At 44.6% G+C, this 19,288-nt stretch overlaps 2 protein-coding genes across 3 annotated transcripts in view; one reads left to right on the forward strand and one right to left on the reverse strand.

The window, feature by feature from the left end:
• apc (APC regulator of WNT signaling pathway) overlaps window positions 1-5,409 on the reverse strand; it is a 21,800-nt gene extending 16,391 nt beyond the window's left edge. Inside the window, exon 1 of the mRNA XM_041059525.1 lies at window positions 5,112-5,409. The gene's annotated coding sequence lies outside the window, so the exon portion shown is untranslated. The remainder of the gene's footprint in view (window positions 1-5,111) is intronic.
• A 732-nt stretch (window positions 5,410-6,141) lies between these two features.
• Window positions 6,142-11,280, forward strand: fktn (fukutin). Of its 2 annotated transcripts, none has more exons than XM_041059521.1 (10): window positions 6,142-6,390; window positions 7,415-7,471; window positions 7,616-7,816; window positions 8,019-8,165; window positions 8,299-8,429; window positions 9,158-9,290; window positions 9,890-10,019; window positions 10,108-10,241; window positions 10,533-10,657; window positions 10,869-11,280. In XM_041059521.1, the coding sequence occupies exons 1-10, from the start codon at window positions 6,289-6,291 to the stop codon at window positions 11,080-11,082; spliced, it is 1,374 nt and encodes a 457-aa protein (XP_040915455.1). In that variant the 5' UTR covers window positions 6,142-6,288; the 3' UTR covers window positions 11,083-11,280. The 2 variants fall into 2 exon arrangements, with proteins under 2 accessions (XP_040915455.1, XP_040915456.1); XM_041059522.1 differs by having other exon boundaries at window positions 7,619-7,816.
• Window positions 11,281-19,288: the final 8,008 nt, after the last annotated feature.

The raw sequence follows: 19,288 nt of genomic DNA on the forward strand, positions 1-19,288 counted from the left end.
ACAGCTGTTTTTATTTTTTACCTGTCAGAGGACTGAGACCCGCCCTCTTTCAGTCACCACTGTTTGAAGAACACAAAGAGACAGTGGCTCAGAAACTCCACTGCCACCTGGTGTTTGGGTGGTGTAACTGTAGAGCAACGTACAGCACAGGGACATTCACACAGTGTGGGTCACTGGTGCAGGATCAGTGTGAACCACAGTAACCTTCCATCCCAAGCGGTGGTTAGTTACTAAGCTAACGTCTCCTGACTGACGGCTCAGAGCAGCAAAGCTTCGGTTCTTACACCGTCTGATCTGAATCTGTGTGTTTACAAAGGTCAGAGCTCAGGAACAACTGCTCCTCTTCACATTATTATTATGATTATTATTGTTGTTGTTATTGTTATTGTTAGGGTCTGTGTTAACAGTGCTGTGCAGTAACTGTGACATGAGCAAATAGAAACAAGACTTCCTACTAAAATAAGAGCAGCTACACGTCACACAGAGGACAGTGGACACAGCGGCTCAGGTCACTGTTGGAGGAAACACGCTGGGTTCGTTGTTTCCTCAGATGTTATAACGATGCTTCTTCAGCCGTCAGCAGCTCCAGCACTTCACTCAGCCACCTGACAACAGCCTGACTGCACCTGTCTGTCCAACGTGGCAGGTTCGCTCTGTGAGTCTCTCCCAGTGTGTGAAGCTTCTCCGCGGCGTCTGATGACATTGTTTCACCGTAGAATTGCGGCGTGTCGTACGTGTTGGTGTGATGAGCTCGTGTCAACGTGGTTTGTGTGACAGTCGGACAGTAGCAGTTATCATTAATTAATTACTGATCAGAGACTGAACTGCATATCTGAATATTCACAAACTGAACTGCTGCTCAGCTGTTCACACGTGTTCAAACTGTTCCACTAACACAACAGGTCACGTTCACCTGTGGCTGTTCACCTCATACTTCCCTCATTTTGTGTCTGACCGGTTCATGATCATAAAATCAGAGCTGGTAACATTATTCAGTTAATCAGAAAGAAGGCGGCCATGTTGAAAAGCACTCTGTGACATCATCACAGGTTCCCATCACTGACGTGGCTGTCTACGTTTACAGACACATGAACACGAATCAAAACAGGAACAGGGTGCATGATGTCATGAACGGGCTGTTTGATGTCACTTCCTCCTGCTTCTGCGACAGTTAACTAATTAACCAGCTGAAACAACGACTGAGCAACGATCCTGACGATCAGAAGGTAAAAAGCTTTGACAGACGCTCAGCGTCTTACAAGAGTGAACAGAACATGTAGGTTTGACGAGTTGGACAGAAGAGGACATGAGGACGTCACACTGAGACACTGCACACGGTCATTTGTCCTCGTTTACTGGTTTGACCTGTGATCATGCAGCTCTGCAGAGACTGTGTCCAAACCCAGGTCCTGGTCTGAGAGTTACTGCGTTTCAGCTCCAACGTTTTAGTGTGAAAGTTTAATGAAGACGGTGAAAACAGTTTCCAGTGACACTGCACGAAAATCTGACAGCAACACTGACTCAGCACGCTGTACTGCACTGCACTGTACTGCACTGTACTGCACTGTACTGCACTGCACTGTACTGCACTGTACTGCACTGTACTGCACTGCACTGTACTACAGATGTGAGAGCGTCGTGTCCGTTCACTTAGTTTCTGCTTCATCAAGAATTCATCAATCACATTGTGATCAATAACACTGATTCCAGCGATCAGTCTGATCCTGAGTCAAACAATAAACGATTAACAAACAACTCCAGATAAAACAGCACAGGACAGAACAACGGCCCTCTCCTCCTCCCTCTGCCTCCTTCATCCTCCATCACTCGTCAGCCATTTTCTCTCCCTCCTCTCTCCTCCCTCCATAATCCCTGCCTCCCCCAGCTCCCCCTCTCTCCATCCATGCACCCTTCCTTTCTGTCTTTGACTGGCTCCCTCTCGTTTTCTCCCTCCATCACAGAACACAGAATAAATTAAATCCAAAGAAAATCCTGCAGAGAACAATGAAGGAAGAAAAACCTTCGCCCTCTTCTTAACTCTCCACCTCCCCATCCCCCACATTAATCCCTTCATCACCACATAGAAGCAGATGAAACCAGATGAATGAATAAAGGATGGATAGATGTTATAAAGAAAGAGAAAATGGCAGCTCACCCCATCGCTGTCGCCTCCATCTCCCTCCCTCTCTCTCTCTCTCTGTCTGACAGAAGGTAGTCAGCTGGGGGAGTGAGCAGCCAATCAGGAGGCAGAGACAGATGGGGGGGGGGGGGGCAGGAGGGAGGAACAGTCCCCCCTCCTTCTCCCAGCATGCTTTGCAGCAGCTACTGCAGGCAGGCTGACTGGGCTACTCATATACAGACACACACACACACACGTTGAAGCTCACACTAATACACACAACAAGACACACACATTAACACACATACAGAAACACACACAATAACGTGTGTGCACGAGCCCATCTGCAGGTTCTAACCATGAGGAGGAAACAGCACAACCACCCTAACAAAATAAAACCTTACCAAAATAAAAGTCTAACCCTCTGTGAGCAGCAACCAGCGAGTTTCAGACCAATCACACACTGGCTTCATCATCATCATCATCATCATCACAGTGTATGAAGAAATGTAGTGAATAACATTTACTTTGCTGTTAATCTGACTGAAGTTAATGTCTTTCTCACAGCAAACTGAGTGACAGCCAACAGGCCACGCCCACATCCATCAGTCAGTATGACACATCAGGTCGTGGTTAAAACCTGTGCACTGTGGACACGGCGTGTCCAGCAGCTTCGGAGGCAGCTGTGTGGGTATTTGTGGCCACTCAGAATGTTCTGGCAGACCTACTCCCACACACTGAGGACAGGTACTGAGGGTTACACAGGTTAGATTACGACTCTACAAAACTGCATTTATGGGCCTCACAGCGCCACCATCTGGCCAATTAGGCTCATGTTTCTTACGAAGCATGTACGTAGCTCAAACAAACGTGGAAAGGATCTCGAGCATGGCTCCATTTTATCAGCGCACAAAACAAAATGTGTACAAAGGTCATTTCTACCAAAACTGGCAACACCTCTGAAAAAGCAGACTGCTGAGTCATATAATGTTTGCTGCAGTTAGACTAACATAGTGACTGGGCACTGTTCACTTTGCACTGGTTCATCGTGCTGGTTCCATTTGTTCCTTTGTACTTTTTACTTTGCAGGTTTTCATGAACGTATGAATGAAAACGTTTTTCAGAGTTATGTGCAACGTAGATTTTCTAGAACAGGTTTTTTTAAAACTGGTGTGGAAAAAGTATCGTTCAGGAATCGTATCAAAGGCAAGGTATGAGTATCAGTACTGAACATTTCTGAAGGATACCCAGCTCTACTCTTTATGTACTTTATGTACTTTATATACTCTGTGTATTTCATTCACTTAATATATTTTATATTATATTTTATTTTATTTTGTTGTAGTGTGTATGATTGTTTGATGACAATAAAGATTTATGTGATGGTAAACATGACGCTGCGATAAACACTGCAGGAGGCAGGTCTGACTTCTTCCAGCTGAGGTTGGCTGCAGGGGTTTCCTCTCACCTTCTCTCTCTCTCTGTATAGATGCTCTATGTCTCTTTCCCTCTGTCAGGAAACAGTGACTGAGTCAGCCAATCAGATGCCACAATTCACAACACACACACACACACACACACCTCTGTGGTACCACCTGCAGTATTTGTACTAACAGTATGCTGACTGAGTTCTAGTTGACTTTTTCAGAGAAGCAGCAGAACTGATTCTGACTGGAAACAGAAAGGTTCTGCAGCAGGAGATTAAAACCATCCTGAGCTTCAGTGATGGCGGTGAGGTGCCTGCTACCCCGGCCACAGCCTGTCCGCCCTGCTGCCATCCCACCAGGAGCTGGAACAGGCTGTGAAACACATGAACTCACCCTCCACACTGCACCACGGACAGTTCTGTCTTTATGACTTCATTTTTCATTCATTCATTCACATGAGTCTGTGACGGTCGTCCAGGGCAGCGTATATCGAAGTGCCACAGGAAGCCAGCTGCTCATCTGACTCTTGAAAACCTTTTCACCTCTGATCCTCGAAGCTTCTTCATCATATAGCTCTCAGAAAAGTGTGTGTGTGTGTAACTGACAGTCAACAGTAGAGAGTGTAGTAACACCAAAGCTGAAATGATTCACACAACAATCAATACAATCCTACTACTAAGCGTTTTAAATACTTTAAATGTAAAAGTCCTTATGTTAAAGTGGTAACACTGAACTGGACTGAAACAGCAAATGAGCTCAAACACTGCTTCGATTATTATACCTCATTACACACGTACTGATCTAACATGGTTCTATTCTATGTTGTATTTGTTCTACATACATGTTGGCACTGGAGGAGGAGTTGATTTTCATCTCATTGTACATATCTAAAAACGTTTAGTCACAATAAAAGGCATTCTATTCTATTCTAGTACAACTGTTACTGTCCAGTCCAGAGGGACTGCAGTAAAAGAACAGCTACCATTGTCTGCAGTGTTTCTAACACAGAGGAGTAACAGCAGAATTATAAAAGCTGATTTGCCCAACGCCACTCAAATGTGGTCTCAGTAGAACTAGAAGCAGAAACCAGTAACAGCAGTACAATAATCAGCTGCAGTAATATAACGCAGTACATAACAGTATTAGCAGTACTGCACAGTAAGTATCCTCACCTTTAATAGTTATCGGTAGCATCGCTTCGCATCAGTCCTACTCCCAGCGCCAGACACGTCTCAGTTTCTGTGGTTAACAGTATTGCAGTAGTACAGTAGCATGCACACAGTAGCGCGAGCTCTACAGCAGGACACTCAGGAACACTGGGCAGCTGTGCTAGCTAAGCTAACCGCTGGCCGGATTTCAAAGTCCGGCTGCCGCTAACACGCTGCTCTGCCGCCTCTTTCACTGATTAAACCCCGAACAGCCTCTTAACCTGATCTTATTTCGGCCGCTCTCCTTCCTCCTGGTCCAGCTGAACCCGGGGACCGGTGTCTGTAGCACCGGCATCCAACCAAAACAAACGGTTAGCGCGGAGCTAAGCTAACAGCTAGCACCGCGGCCGTTCTTACCTCCCTGGTTTTGGAGAAAACGACCAAAGTCCGCTTCAGACTGCGGCAGCTTCACGGGAACATCACTGGGGAAACACACACCGCCGGTAAACGAGTCGTTACAGACAGTGGGAGGCTCTCATGTCTCCGGTCAGAGTGGAAAAACTAGAGTTTAAGAAAGTCCAGGGAAGTTTTAGCTTGGTCTTTTTGTTGTGGACACACTGGTGCTGCGGTCCGCCATCTTGTTTGTGTGTGTCACTGCGTGAAGAAGTACAAATACCACAATGTGAAGTACAACGTCACAGTTACTGCGTGAAGTACTCTGACCTTTTCCTGAATGAAGTGTACCACAGTGCAGGTACTACCTGAACAGGTTACAGGACTCAGTGTAATAAAAGTCCTGCATTTAAAGCCAAGTCTTATCACCGTTGTTTAGTTAAAGCGGTTGTGAACAGTGAACGTACAGAAGGAATCTCAGCCTCAGCTGGAGCAGACAGAGCGGCTGAGTTAAACATCATTCTGAAATCAAACATAAAGAAAACAGTCGTTTCCCTGTGTGCTCCCTGCGTTGGTGCTTCAGAGAAAATTTGATCAGATAAGAAATAGCCACGTTTTATTCTAATCATGTCAAAGAATTTGAAGTTGATTTTTTTTTACCCTGTGAATGTTTTTTTCTTCAGAGGTTTAAAATTCTTACGTGATATTTTCCTCTTTTTGAACCTGCACTTATTCAGAAACTCTGCAGAGACTTTCATAGTTCAAATATTTTATTTCACTGAAAGATTCTACGTTTGTTTTCCTTCAACACGATAAAGGTTTGTTTTCACAGGAGATAAACAACAAAAAAAAAACAGGGAGGTGAGTTTATTAATGAAGAAAACACGTTAGCTGAAGAAATGATAAAAACGGAGGTAAAATTAGAAAAACCTAACCCAATAATCACATCTGTCAACAATTAAATAAACATAAACAATGTTTAACATTAAAGCTTTGGTGATATGTGCTTTCAGCTTTTACTGTGAAGATGTCTCCCGGAAACTGTTCTCCTCCTCCCGCAGCTTTAAACATGGCGGCGGTTCTCGACACCGCGGACAGCTCGCTGTGTTTCTCGCCGTTGTGACGTTTTACCGCTTTGAATTCCGGACGAAAGCGTCGGCGCTGACGTCATGAGGAGACGGTCCCCGTGCAGTGTGGCCGGATGCCTCGTGTGAACCGGACGGTCGTTTTGGCGCTGCTGATCGTTAGCAGCTCCGTGTTTCTGCTGTTCCAGCTGTATTACTACCGGAAGTACGTCAGCAAGGTGAGATTCAGCGTTACGGTAAAGAAGAAACTCAAAACTGTAAAAGAACAAAATACTGGAAATTATAATACACAACAAAGTACCGTAAACAACAACAAAATACTGTAACTGACAATAAAGTTGTAGAGTGAAAAACAACAGTGTAAATGACGTCCTAACATTGTGACTGACGACATCGTGTTAATTTACTTTTCCATCGTTTACGTTCACTCACTTGGCAGAAGCTTTAATCTAAAGTCCCTCAGAGGTGAGAGACGGCAGCAAAGTTTCAGCACAGGAAACATTAAAGTGGTGAAGTGATCAGGTGAAGAACATGATACGAACACAGCAGGTTTCAGCTGTCAGGAGAGGAGGAGCGGCGCTGCTTGGAAAAACAGATGCTGACAATATTTACAATCGAAAAAAAGTTAAAGATACAAAACAGTAAAAACTGGCGATACACTAATTCACACGATGATGGAGGACACATGTTGGACATGTGTTCTTACCATAACACATTGAAGGAAAATCCCAGGAGACAGGATTAAAACAACATTACCCAAGAACAACATACTGCGAATATGAGTCCGAGCGTATGGAATGATAACATCAAACAGGGTTCGTTGCTGTTGAACAATCAGTTTTTCTGGAATCAGAATCAGAAAACTTTATTAATCCCTGCAGGGAAATTCTGTGGTTACAGACAAACCACACCGAGAAAAGGTGTGTGTGAAATAAATAAAGGCAAAATGAAAACAGTGAAAAATAAAAAAATATATATATAATGAAAAACAAGAACAAAAATAAAATAGAAAGTTGAATAAAAGATAAAAGTAAAAATACTTCAGGACCCCCTCTTAGAATATACACGTACTCCACTATCAGAAAAACAAATCAAATCAAAAACATAAAAACATCTTCATATTTGCATATGAACATGAGATAAGTGACATATACCGTCATGTACGTCAAACTGTTCTATCACATAAAAATTATAATTCTGACATTTTGAATTTTTCTTGTCCAACGTGTTGGTTTCCTGCAGTCTGGTCCTCACGTCCTGAGCCAAACAGGTCACCTGACCGCCACCGATGTCCAATGGGTAAGTGAGCAGCATCAGTGGCTACACCCCCCCGTTATCTGTCAGACTCACTGTCATGTGTGACTCCTGTCTCAGCTTCATGTCATCAGTGTCCCGTCCCGGCTGTTGTTTCCATGGTAACCGTCCTGTTGTTTGTCTTTGTAGCAGACGGTAAAGAAGTTCCTGGCATTAGCGCAGCGTTTCAGGCTGCCCATGTTTCTCGCCGACACCGCAGTTCTCACATTGCTCTCCCAGGATGCCGTGCGGCAGCGTGACCGGCAGGCGCGTGAACCGCACTGCAGTTTCCTGTGCACCGGCCGGCCAATCACGTCGTTTGCGCTGCATGCCAATCTGTGGAAGTACGATGTGAGTATGATGTATTCATGGTCTGGGGGAGGGTGGGAAACAACAGAGCCTGAGAAAAATTTCAGTTGTTTATGATTCGTAAAAACATTATTTTATGTTTGTATGAAATTGATCTAATCTGTTAAATTACGATGCAGGTTTTTCAGGTGGGGGTGGGTCTGCAGGTAAAGCAGGTTGACTGCTGTTTGTTTTTTTCTGTCAGCCCGGCTTCCTATTGGCTGCTCAGCAGAAAGGCTTCGAGCTGATGGAGCTGTGGGGAGAGGACCCACGATTGTCCAGTCTGGACACTCTATCAGGAGAGGAGGTCCCCCTGCACTTCCTGTTCCGCCTACAAGGATATATCATCCAGGTGGGTGGGGCCACATCACCTGGCGAAACCAAGCAGCTTCCATGGCAAACATATAGCCACAACCTGGAAACACCTAATGGCCACATAGAAACACGCCAAACTGTAATACGGTGGTAACTGTGTGTTGTCCCAGGTGGTGTTCCTGTACGAGCGGAGCGGGAACTACCTGTGGCACGGAGCGATACGCCTCCGAACAAACATGGACCGAAGCTTCGCTCCCTTCAAACTGCTCGACTACGGACGTCACGCCGGAGCTTATGACAGGTGCAACGTGAGCGAGTAGCTCTGCCTTCAGAGTTTGTGTAAAACAGCTGATTAAAGATTCTCATGATAACTTTACATAGCCCCTTTCAAAATAAGGTCGCAGCAGAAATAAAGAATAATATATAGATATGATCCAAAACATAAAATATGGAACAAACTAAAATCATTTCAACAATAAGAAAAAACACGAGTTAAGAAAAAGCCACAAGGTAAAAGTGAGTGTTAAGAAGAGACAGAAGAAGAGGACACACAGTTTGTCTCTGAGAACTAAATGTGTTTTTTAACATTATTAGCAAAGACATCAGAGCTAACGCGAGCATGTTCATGCTGCTGCAGCCAGAAGCAAATTTATAATATAATTATATCATGATTATAGTGTTGTCAATCAACAGGGACGTTCTGGACTTTCAGGTCTTCATTTCACCAAGAACAGCAGAAAGGACACACGTTACCAGACTTTATCTGGACAAGCAGTCTGTCTATATTATGTTTACACATGTATGTGGAAACTGAAGGGGACAGAACAGACCCCAGGGACCCCACAAAAGAGACAAGCAGTCATCAGCATCGTTGTTGTCGTGGAGATGAACCAAGCCAGCATCGTGTCGCAGATGCCATCATGGTTTTTCTGACTGCAGATTGAGACGTGTTTGTCCGCTGTGTCCTGTACTATTTAATTGTGATAGTGGACTTCCTGTGTCTTTGCTCTGTGTGGTCGCCCCCTGCAGGCCAGAGCTGGTCCTGACTGTCCTGGATGGCCTGGACGTTCAAGTCCCACGCAATGTTTCTCGCTTCCTGTCCGAGCAGCGACATGCCCGCTTCCTGGAGTGCCGTTACCGTGACGCCCACAATTTCCTACAGGTCAGACAGACCACAGGGCTTTTATTGTGAAAAGGGGGGACAGGAAACAGAGTGAACATGAAAAATAAGAATAAAGTGAATGTGATGTAATTCAATTAAAGATAAAGGAGAATTTTTTTTGCTGAAAACAAAAAAGTAAAAATTGTGACAAAAGTTTTGATGAAATCATTTTCTAAATGTTTGATTGTCACACAAGTTAAAAGCAAAGTGTCTTTTCTTTACACCGTGTTTTAGGTGAAAGGTCAGATAGAATGTTTAAGAACAGGAAATGTGAAGATAAAATTCTAAATGAAATAAATTCTGTAGAAAAATCTGCAGCATTCAGTCTGAAGTGAAACAGCAGTTTAATTCTAACGTCGGTGAGTTCACTGCTCGATTCCTCTGAACTTTCCACCTCGACTCACATGAACCACAGGAGCATTTGGTGATGGGAAAAGCTCGTAGGTGGCCCACGTGTCACCGTCATTAAGATAAGTTCAGTATAAAATCAGGACGAGGCTAAAAATCGATGTATATAATAAATGTTTTAAATAATAATAAATGTTTTAAATTCAGAAAAATAAAGAAAGGTTTTCTCTCTCCCCTGAGTGTCGATGTAGCTCTACCCCGACGACTCGTCGCCAGCAGCTCTGGAGTTTCGCAGGAAAACAAAGTCACTGCTTCATGTAGCCGCTCGAACACTCGCTCACCTCGACATTCCCTTCTGGCTCAGCAGCGGCACCTGTCTGGGTAACATGCTAATATACTGACATGCTTACATGCTAACACGACAGAATAATGAATGGACAAGTGTCTCTGTGTCTTTGGTCCCCTGCAGGCTGGTTCAGGCAGTGCAGTATTATCTCATACAGTCACGATGTGGATATCGGGATTTTTATCGAAGACTTCAGATGGGACATCGTTGCAGCGTTCGGAGATGCCGGCCTTTCACTCAAACACAAGTTTGGAAAGGTCAAAATGATTTTCTGTATCTTAAAATTTTTATCTGTTTCATTTCATCAGTGTTTTACTGTTCACATGTATGAACAGGCGTGTACTTTCTGTGAAGCAGTTGTGTGTTATATGTTGAAGGGTCGGGTGTATTTCAGTCAGATTTATTTCATTTTTAAATTTATGTATTTTAGTCTGAAAGCTATTCATTTTATTTTGAAATGAATAGGTGATTTACTTTGAAGCTTGGTGACGTTATGTTGAAGCTGGGATGCATCTTATTTCAAAGACTTGTTTTATTTTGAAATACAGGTGGGGGACAGTCTTGAGCTGTCGTTTTTGAGGGATGACGTCAAACTGGACGTTTTCTTTTTCTATAAAGATGGAGACGTCGTGTGGAACGGAGGAACACAAGCAAAGACCGGCAGGAAGTTCAAGTAAATAAAAATGTTTTTATTTTACATTAAATAAAAATCTGTTTGTAAAACTGCATCTGTTTTTACTTTAACGGTAAAATAAAATCAGCAGCAGCATAAACAGACGTTTTATAACTGAGTTAAGAATTAACAAGAGTTGTGTGTTTTTGAATTTGACCAAATTCTGTCCAACATTTGTCCTCAGTAAAGTTTTGTGTTTGTTTTTTCTCAGGTACGTCTTCCCTCGTTTCTCGCTTTGCTGGGCGGAGCTTCTTGAGGTGAAAGTTCGCGTTCCGTGCGAAACGCTGGACTACGTGACGGCGAATTACGGTTCCTCCTGGAGCATCCCGGTGAGGAGCTGGGACTGGAAGTCGTCGCCTAGCAACGTGCAAGAAAATGGAGCATGGCCACTGGCGGAGTGGGCGGAGCTTATTCAAGTTTACTGAGAGGAAATGATGCAGACAAACTCAACACTGAAACTACAAATAAAGAAAAATAATGTGAGCAAAACTGAAAGATGATGGTTTTTTTTTTCATTTCAGGCAGATGACGTAATAATAATAATATCAGTATTTTTAAGTTGCTTTTCATCAAAGTGTTGCACAAGATTAATATGAATAAAAACAATAAAATTAATAATGGAATAATGATGATAACGTTTATTTTTTATCTACAGACAAAATGTTTGAGATTATTTTTGTAAATTCTGTCTGTCTGTCTTCTATTTCAACCCAATTTTCATTGTTAAATTCATGCTGTCTAACTTCATTAGAAGTTTATAATAATCATAATTTATTACGTCCGCTGACTCTGATTTAGGCTTTGTGTGTTCTGTTGCTGTGAAGAATAATACTTCCAGAAGTTAGATTTGTCACAAAGAGCTCCGAAGGCAGGTAATTTATTGTGTTTATTTCATATATTTGTTTTGTTTGCCCAGAAAAAACATATCAAGCATCAAACCGTGCTGAATGGCTGAATGGTTTAGGTTTTAAATGAGCCATGCTGGCTCACCTTTTAAGTTTTTTTTTTTCTTATGTATTTCTCGTCACCTTTGTTTTTTTTTAAATAAGTATCTTGTTTGTTAATTATTTACTAAGCCCTGAATCAAAAGTGTAAAAAAAATGGGGGAAAGGAAGAAAGAAAATGAACAAAACAAATCAAAGAGGAAAAAAGTAAAAAGACTGTGCTGAACCCTAAGCCTTTTCACCACCCACTCAGCTATCCGTCCAGATCCTGGATTCATCAGGACCTGACATTCTTCATCAGGTACCTCTCCATCGCCTAATCCAATTTAGAGAACTGAGCTGTTCATTTACTGAAATCTAGACCAAATTAAAGTCTTTTAACTTAAACATATCCAAAATAGGGGACTTCTTAAAACCTTAAAACAGAAACAAGAACAATTAAAGCTGCAAGCAGCGATGACGGGCCCTCGCACCCCTTGCGACCCAGCGGAGTCGGAGCCGGCGCAGCCAAGAGTACCAGAGTCCCCCTATGTCCTCTCCTCTTCTACCCAGTACACGTCATAGTACAAACAGGTTATTTCCTGTTACCAGCAGGGGGCGCCACGAGTAAGGCGGGGGTTTGACATATGGAGCCGTTCAGGGCAGAGCCCTCATCATGCTCATAAAGTTTGAAGATGTTTGGATAAAGTATGTGGACGTGAGAGCCATTCAAAATGTCATGGCAAATTCACCAAACGCCACCGAACTTTGGCGAGCCACAGAGGCCACACCCTTTAACTTAGAGAAAAGTCTGTTATAACTTTTGATCATCATGGTCTTGAGGTGAGGTCCACCAGATATGAAGTTGATCGGGTGAAATCCCTAGCACGAGTTCATCCGCATACCAATGGTGGAAAGCACTCAAATTTGGCCGCCAAAAACAAAATGGCTGACTTCCTGCTGGGTTGAGGTCATGGTGTCAAGAGACTTTTTTGTGCGTCCCGAAGTGTTCTTTATGTGTACTGATTTTCATCTTTGTATTCCAAAAAAACCCATATGGAGAGGGGTATTTTAAATCTTCAAGGGGGCGCCGTTGAGCCATTTTGCCCCGCCCAATTACAAAAACCCCATCAGAGTCTAGGACCAGCCCCCAAGAACGTGTGTATGAATTTTTATGATCATAGGAGGTGGTTAAGGTCATTACAAATCCAAACGTAATTTCACGGCGAGGGATCGTCAGTTGCCACGCCGCCACACAGATGCCATTGCACCCAGCTTCACGGCCTTTATAATGTAGCTTCACCAAGTAGTTGGGAAGGTTGTAGAGCAGAAACCAAGCCGATGGTGTCAACTATTAAGGAGCAGTACACTTCAGAGTAAAAATAGGTCATTTCCTGTTACCAGCAGGGGACGCCACGAGTAAGGCGGGAGTTTGACATATGGAGGCGTTCAGGGCAGAGCCCTGATCATGCTCATAAAGTTTGAAGATGTTTGGATAAAGTATGTGGACGTGAGAGCCATTCAAAATGTCATGGCAAATTCACCAAACGCCACCAAACTTTGGCGGGCCACAGAGGCCACGCCCTTTAACTTAGAGAAAACTCTGTGATAACTTTTGATCATCATGGTCTTGAGGTGAGGTCCACCAAATATGAAGTGGATCGGGTGAAATCCCTAGCACGAGTTCGTCCGCATACCAATGGTGTAATTCGCCAAAATCGCCAACTTCCGACCACAATGGCGGTCTTCCTGTTGGGTTGAGGTCATGGTGTCAAGAGACTTTTTGGTGTGTCTCGGTATGATCAACATGTGTACCAATTTTCATGCACCTATGACAAACTAAGCCCAATGGGAGGGGGGTTTTGAAAATTTCAAGGGGGCGCTGCGGAGCCATTTTGCCCGCCCCATTTACAACGACCACAAAATATCAAATTTTTCACCAGACCTGATGAGTGTGCAAAATTTCAGGCGTTTTAGAGCATGGGAAGGGGTTGAAAAATGCAGTTGTTTGGGAGGAATAATAATAATAATAATAATTAAAGCTGCAAGCAGCGATGACGGGCCCTCGCACCCCTTGCGACCCGCGGGAGTCGCAGCCGGCGCAGCCAAGAGTACCAGAGTACTCCTATGTCCTCTCCTCTTCTCCCCAGTACACGTCATAGTACAAACAGGTTATTTCCTGTTACCAGCAGGGGGCGCCACGAGTAAGGCGGGAGTTTGACATATGGAGGCGTTCAGGGCAGAGCCCTCATCATGCTCATGAAGTTTGACGATGTTTGGATAAAGTATGTGGATGTGAGAGCCATTCAAAATGTCATGGCAAATTCACCAAACGCCATCTAACTTTGGCGAGCCACAGAGGCCACGCCCTTTAACTTAGAGAAAAGTCTCTTATAACTTTTGATCATCATGGTCTTGAGGTGAGGTCCACCAGATATGAAGTTGATCGGGTGAAATCCCTAGCACGAGTTCATCCGCATACCAGTGGTGGAAAGCAGTGAAATTTGGCCGCCAAAAACAAAATGGTCGACTTCCTGCTGGGTTGAGGTCATGGTGTCAAGAGACTTTTTTTTGCGTCTGGAAGTGTTCTTTATGTGTACCGATTTTCATCTTCATACTCCAAAAAAACCCATATGGAGAGGGGTATTTTAAATCTTCAAGGGGGCGCCGTTGAGCCATTTTGCCCCGCCCAATTACAAAAACCCCATCAGAGTCTAGCACCAGCCCCCAAGAACGTGTGTATGAATTTTTAGGATCATAGGAGGTGGTTAAGGTCATTACAAATCCAAACGTAATTTCACGGCGAGGGATCGTCAGTTGCCGCGCCGCCACACAGATGCCATTGCACCCAGCTTCACGGCCTTTATAATGTAGCTTCACCAAGTAGTTGGGAAGGTTGTAGAGCAGAAACCAAGCCGATGGTGTCAACTATTAAGGAGCAGTACACTTCAGAGTAAGAATAGGTCATTTCCTGTTACCAGCAGGGGACGCCACGAGTAAGGCGGGAGTTTGACATATGGAGGCGTTCAGGGCAGAGCCCTGATCATGCTCATGAAGTTTGAAGATGTTTGGATAAAGTATGTGGACGTGAGAGCCATTCAAAATGTCATGGAAAATTCACCAAACGCCATCAAACTTTGGCGGGCCACAGAGGCCACGCCCTTTAACTTAGAGAAAAGCCTTGAATAACTTTTGATCATCATGGTCTTGAGGTGAGGTCCACCAAATATGAAGTGGATCAGGTGAAATCCCTAGCACGAGTTCGTCCGCATACCAATGGTGTAATTCGCCAAAATCGCCAACTTCCGACCACAATGGCGGACTTCCTGTTGGGTTGAGGTCATGGTGTCAAGAGACTTTTTGGTGTGTCTCGGTATGATCAACATGTGTACCAATTTTCATGCACCTATGACAAACTAAGCCCAATGGGAGGGGGGTTTTGAAAATTTCAAGGGGGCGCTGCGGAGCCATTTGGCCCCCCCCATTTACAACGACCACAAAATATCAAATTTTTCACCAGACCTGATGAGTGTGCAAAATTTCAGGCGTTTTAGAGCATGGGAAGGGGTTGAAAAATGCAGTTGTTTGGGAGGAATAATAATAATAATAATAATAATTAAAGCTGCAAGCAGCGATGACGGGCCCTCGCACCCCTTGCGACCCGCGGGAGTCGCAGCCGGCGCAGCCAAGAGTACCAGAGTCCTCCTATGTCCTCTCCTCTTCTCCCCAGTACACGTCATAGTACAAACAGGTTATTTCCTGTTACCAGCAGGGGGCGCCACGAGTAAGGCGGGAGTTTGACATATGGAGGCGTTCAGGGCAGAGCCCTCATCATGCTCATGAAGTTTGACGATGTTTGGATAAAGTATGTGGACGTGAGAGCCATTCAAAATGTCATGGCAAATTCACCAAACGCCACCAAACTTTGGCGGGCCACAGAGGCCACACCCTGTAACTTAGAGAAAACTCTGTGATAACTTTTGATCATCATGGTCTTGAGGTGAGGTCCACCAGATATGAAGCTGATCGGGTGAAATCCCTAGCACGAGTTCATCCGCATACCAATGGTGGAAAGCACTCAAATTTGGCCGCCAAAAACAAAATGGCTGACTTCCTGCTGGGTTGAGGTCATGGTGTCAAGAGACTTTTTTGTGCGTCCCGAAGTGTTCTTTATGTGTACTGATTTTCATCTTCGTATTCCAAAAAAACCCATATGGAGAGGGGTATTTTAAATCTTCAAGGGGGCGCCGTTGAGCCATTTTTCCCCGCCCAATTACAAAAGCCCCATCAGAGTCTAGGGCCAGCCCCCAAGAACGTGTGTATGAATTTTTAGGATCATAGGAGGTGGTTAAGGTCATTACAAATCCAAACGTAATTTCACGGCGAGGGATCGTCAGTTGCCGCGCCGCCACACAGATGCCATTGCACCCAGCTTCACGGCCTTTATAATGTAGCTTCACCAAGTAGTTGGGAAGGTTGTAGAGCAGAAACCAAGCCGATGGTGTCAACTATTAAGGAGCAGTACACTTCAGAGTAAAAATAGGTCATTTCCTGTTACCAGCAGGGGACGCCACGAGTAAGGCGGGACTTTGACATATGGAGGCGTTCAGGGCAGAGCCCTGATCATGCTCATAAAGTTTGAAGATGTTTGGATAAAGTATGTGGACGTGAGAGCCATTCAAAATGTCATGGCAAATTCACCAAACGCCACCAAACTTTGGCGGGCCACAGAGGCCACGCCCTTTAACTTAGAGAAATCTCTGTGATAACTTTTGATCATCATGGTCTTGAGGTGAAGTCCACCAGATATGAAGCTGATCAGGTGAAATCCCTAGCACGAGTTCGTCCGCATACCAATGGTGTAATTCGCCAAAATCGCCAACTTCCGACCACAATGGCGGACTTCCTGTTGGGTTGAGGTCATGGTGTCAAGAGACTTTTTGGTGTGTCTCGGTATGATCAACATGTGTACCAATTTTCATGCACCTATGACAAACTAAGCCCAATGGGAGGGGGGTTTTGAAAATTTCAAGGGGGCGCTGCGGAGCCATTTGGCCCCCCCCATTTAAAACGACCACAAAATATCAAATTTTTCACCAGACCTGATGAGTGTGCAAAATTTCAGGCGTTTTAGAGCATGGGAAGGGGTTGAAAAATGCAGTTGTTTGGGAGGAATAATAATAATAATAATAATAATAATAATAATAATAATAATAATTAAAGCTGCAAGCAGCGATGACGGGCCCTCGCACCCCTTGCGACCCGCGGGAGTCGCAGCCGGCGCAGCCAAGAGTACCAGAGTCCCCCTATGTCCTCTCCTCTTCTCCCCAGTACACGTCATAGTACAAACACGTTATTTCCTGTTACCAGCAGGGGGCGCCACGAGTAAGGCGGGAGTTTGACATATGGAGCCGTTCAGGGCAGAGCCCTCATCATGCTCATGAAGTTTGAAGATGTTTGGATAAAGTATGTGGACGTGAGAGCCATTCAAAATGTCATGGCAAATTCACCAAACGCCACCGAACTTTGGCGAGCCACAGAGGCCACGCCCTTTAACTTAGAGAAAAGCCTTTGATAACTTTTGATCATCATGGTCTTGAGGTGAGGTCCACCAGATATGAAGTTGATCGGGTGAAATCCCTAGCACGAGTTCGTCCGCATACCAATGGTGGAAAGCACTGAAATTTTGCCGCCAAAAACAAAATGGCCGACTTCCTGCTAGGTTGAGGTCATGGTGTCAAGAGACTTTTTTGTGCGTCAGGAAGTGTTCTTTATGTGTACCGATTTTCATCTTCGTACTCCAAAAAAACCCATATGGAGAGGGGTATTTTAAATCTTCAAGGGGGCGCCGTTGAGCCATTTTGCCCCGCCCAATTACAAAAACCCCATCAGAGTCTAGGACCAGCCCCCAAGAACGTGTGTATGAATTTTTAGGATCATAGGAGGTGGTTAAGGTCATTACAAATCCAAACGTAATTTCACGGCGAGGGATCGTCAGTTGCCGCGCCGCCACACAGATGCCATTGCACCCAGCTTCACGGCCTTTATAATGTAGCTTCACCAAGTAGTTGGGAAGGTTGTAGAGCAGAAAACAAGCCGATGGTGTCAACTATTAAGGAGCAGTACACTTCAGAGTAAAAATAGGTCATTTCCTGTTACCAGCAGGGGACGCCACGAGTAAGGCGGGAGTTTGACATATGGAGGCGTTCAGGGCAGAGCCCTGATCAAGCTCATGAAGTTTGAAGATGTTTGGATAAAGTATGTGGACGTGAGAGCCATTCAAAATGTCATGGCAAATTCACCAAACGCCACCAAACTTTGGCGGGCCACAGAGGCCACGCCCTTTAACTTAGAGAAAAGCCTTTGATAACTTTTGATCATCATGGTCTTGAGATGAGGTCCACCAAGTATGAAGTGGATCAGGTGAAATCCCTAGCACGAGTTCGTCCGCATACCAATGGTGTATTTCGCCAAAATCGCCAACTTCCGACCACAATGGCGGACTTCCTGTTGGGTTGAGGTCATGGTGTCAAGAGACTTTTTGGTGTGTCTCGGTATGATCAACATGTGTACCAATTTTCATGCACCTATGACAAACTAAGCCCAATGGGAGGGGGGTTTTGAAAATTTCAAGGGGGCGCTGCGGAGCCATTTGGCCCCCCCCATTTACAACGACCACAAAATATCAAATTTTTCACCAGACCTGATGAGTGTGCAAAATTTCAGGCGTTTTAGAGCATGGGAAGGGGTTGAAAAATGCAGTTGTTTGGGAGGAATAATAATAATAATAATAATAATAATAAACATTAGAAAAACAATAGGGCCTTCGCACCACTCGGTGCTCGGGCCCTAATAATAATTAAAGCTGCAAGCAGCGATGACGGGCCCTCGCACCCCTTGCGACCCGCGGGAGTCGCAGCCGGCGCAGCCAAGAGTACCAGAGTCCTCCTATGTCCTCTCCTCTTCTCCCCAGTACACGTCATAGTACAAACAGGTTATTTCCTGTTACCAGCAGGGGGCGCCACGAGTAAGGCGGGAGTTTGACATATGGAGGCGTTCAGGGCAGAGCCCTCATCATGCTCATGAAGTTTGACGATGTTTGGATAAAGTATGTGGATGTGAGAGCCATTCAAAATGTCATGGCAAATTCACCAAACGCCATCGAACTTTGGCGAGCCACAGAGGCCACGCCCTTTAACTTAGAGAAAAGTCTCTTATAACTTTTGATCATCATGGTCTTGAGGTGAGGTCCACCAGATATGAAGTTGATCGGGTGAAATCCCTAGCACGAGTTCATCCGCATACCAGTGGTGGAAAGCAGTGAAATTTGGCCGCCAAAAACAAAATGGTCGACTTCCTGCTGGGTTGAGGTCATGGTGTCAAGAGACTTTTTTGTGCGTCTGGAAGTGTTCTTTATGTGTACCGATTTTCATCTTCATACTCCAAAAAAACCCATATGGAGAGGGGTATTTTAAATTTTCAAGGGGGCGCAGTTGAGCCACTTTGCCCCGCCCAATTACAAAAACCCCATCAGAGTCTAGGACCAGCCCCCAAGAACGTGTGTATGAATTTTTATGATCATAGGAGGTGGTTAAGGTCATTACAAATCCAAACGTAATTTCAGGGCGAGGGATCGTCAGTTGCCGCGCCGCCACACAGATGCCATTGCACCCAGCTTCACGGCCTTTATAATGTAGCTTCACCAAGT

Source organism: Toxotes jaculatrix, chromosome 16 (assembly GCF_017976425.1).
Source record: "Toxotes jaculatrix isolate fToxJac2 chromosome 16, fToxJac2.pri, whole genome shotgun sequence".
In the NCBI taxonomy this organism is placed as follows: domain Eukaryota; kingdom Metazoa; phylum Chordata; class Actinopteri; family Toxotidae; genus Toxotes; species Toxotes jaculatrix.

Excerpts from the sequence above, each read along its gene's own strand:
- fktn (XM_041059521.1), top strand. The coding sequence starts at position 6,289 with ATGCCTCGTGTGAACCGGACGGTCGTTTTGGCGCTGCTGATCGTTAGC. Across the intron at positions 7,472-7,615 it reads CCGCCACCGATGTCCAATGG|CAGACGGTAAAGAAGTTCCT; the intron begins GTAAGTGAGCAG and ends TTGTCTTTGTAG. Across the intron at positions 8,430-9,157 it reads CACGCCGGAGCTTATGACAG|GCCAGAGCTGGTCCTGACTG; the intron begins GTGCAACGTGAG and ends CGCCCCCTGCAG.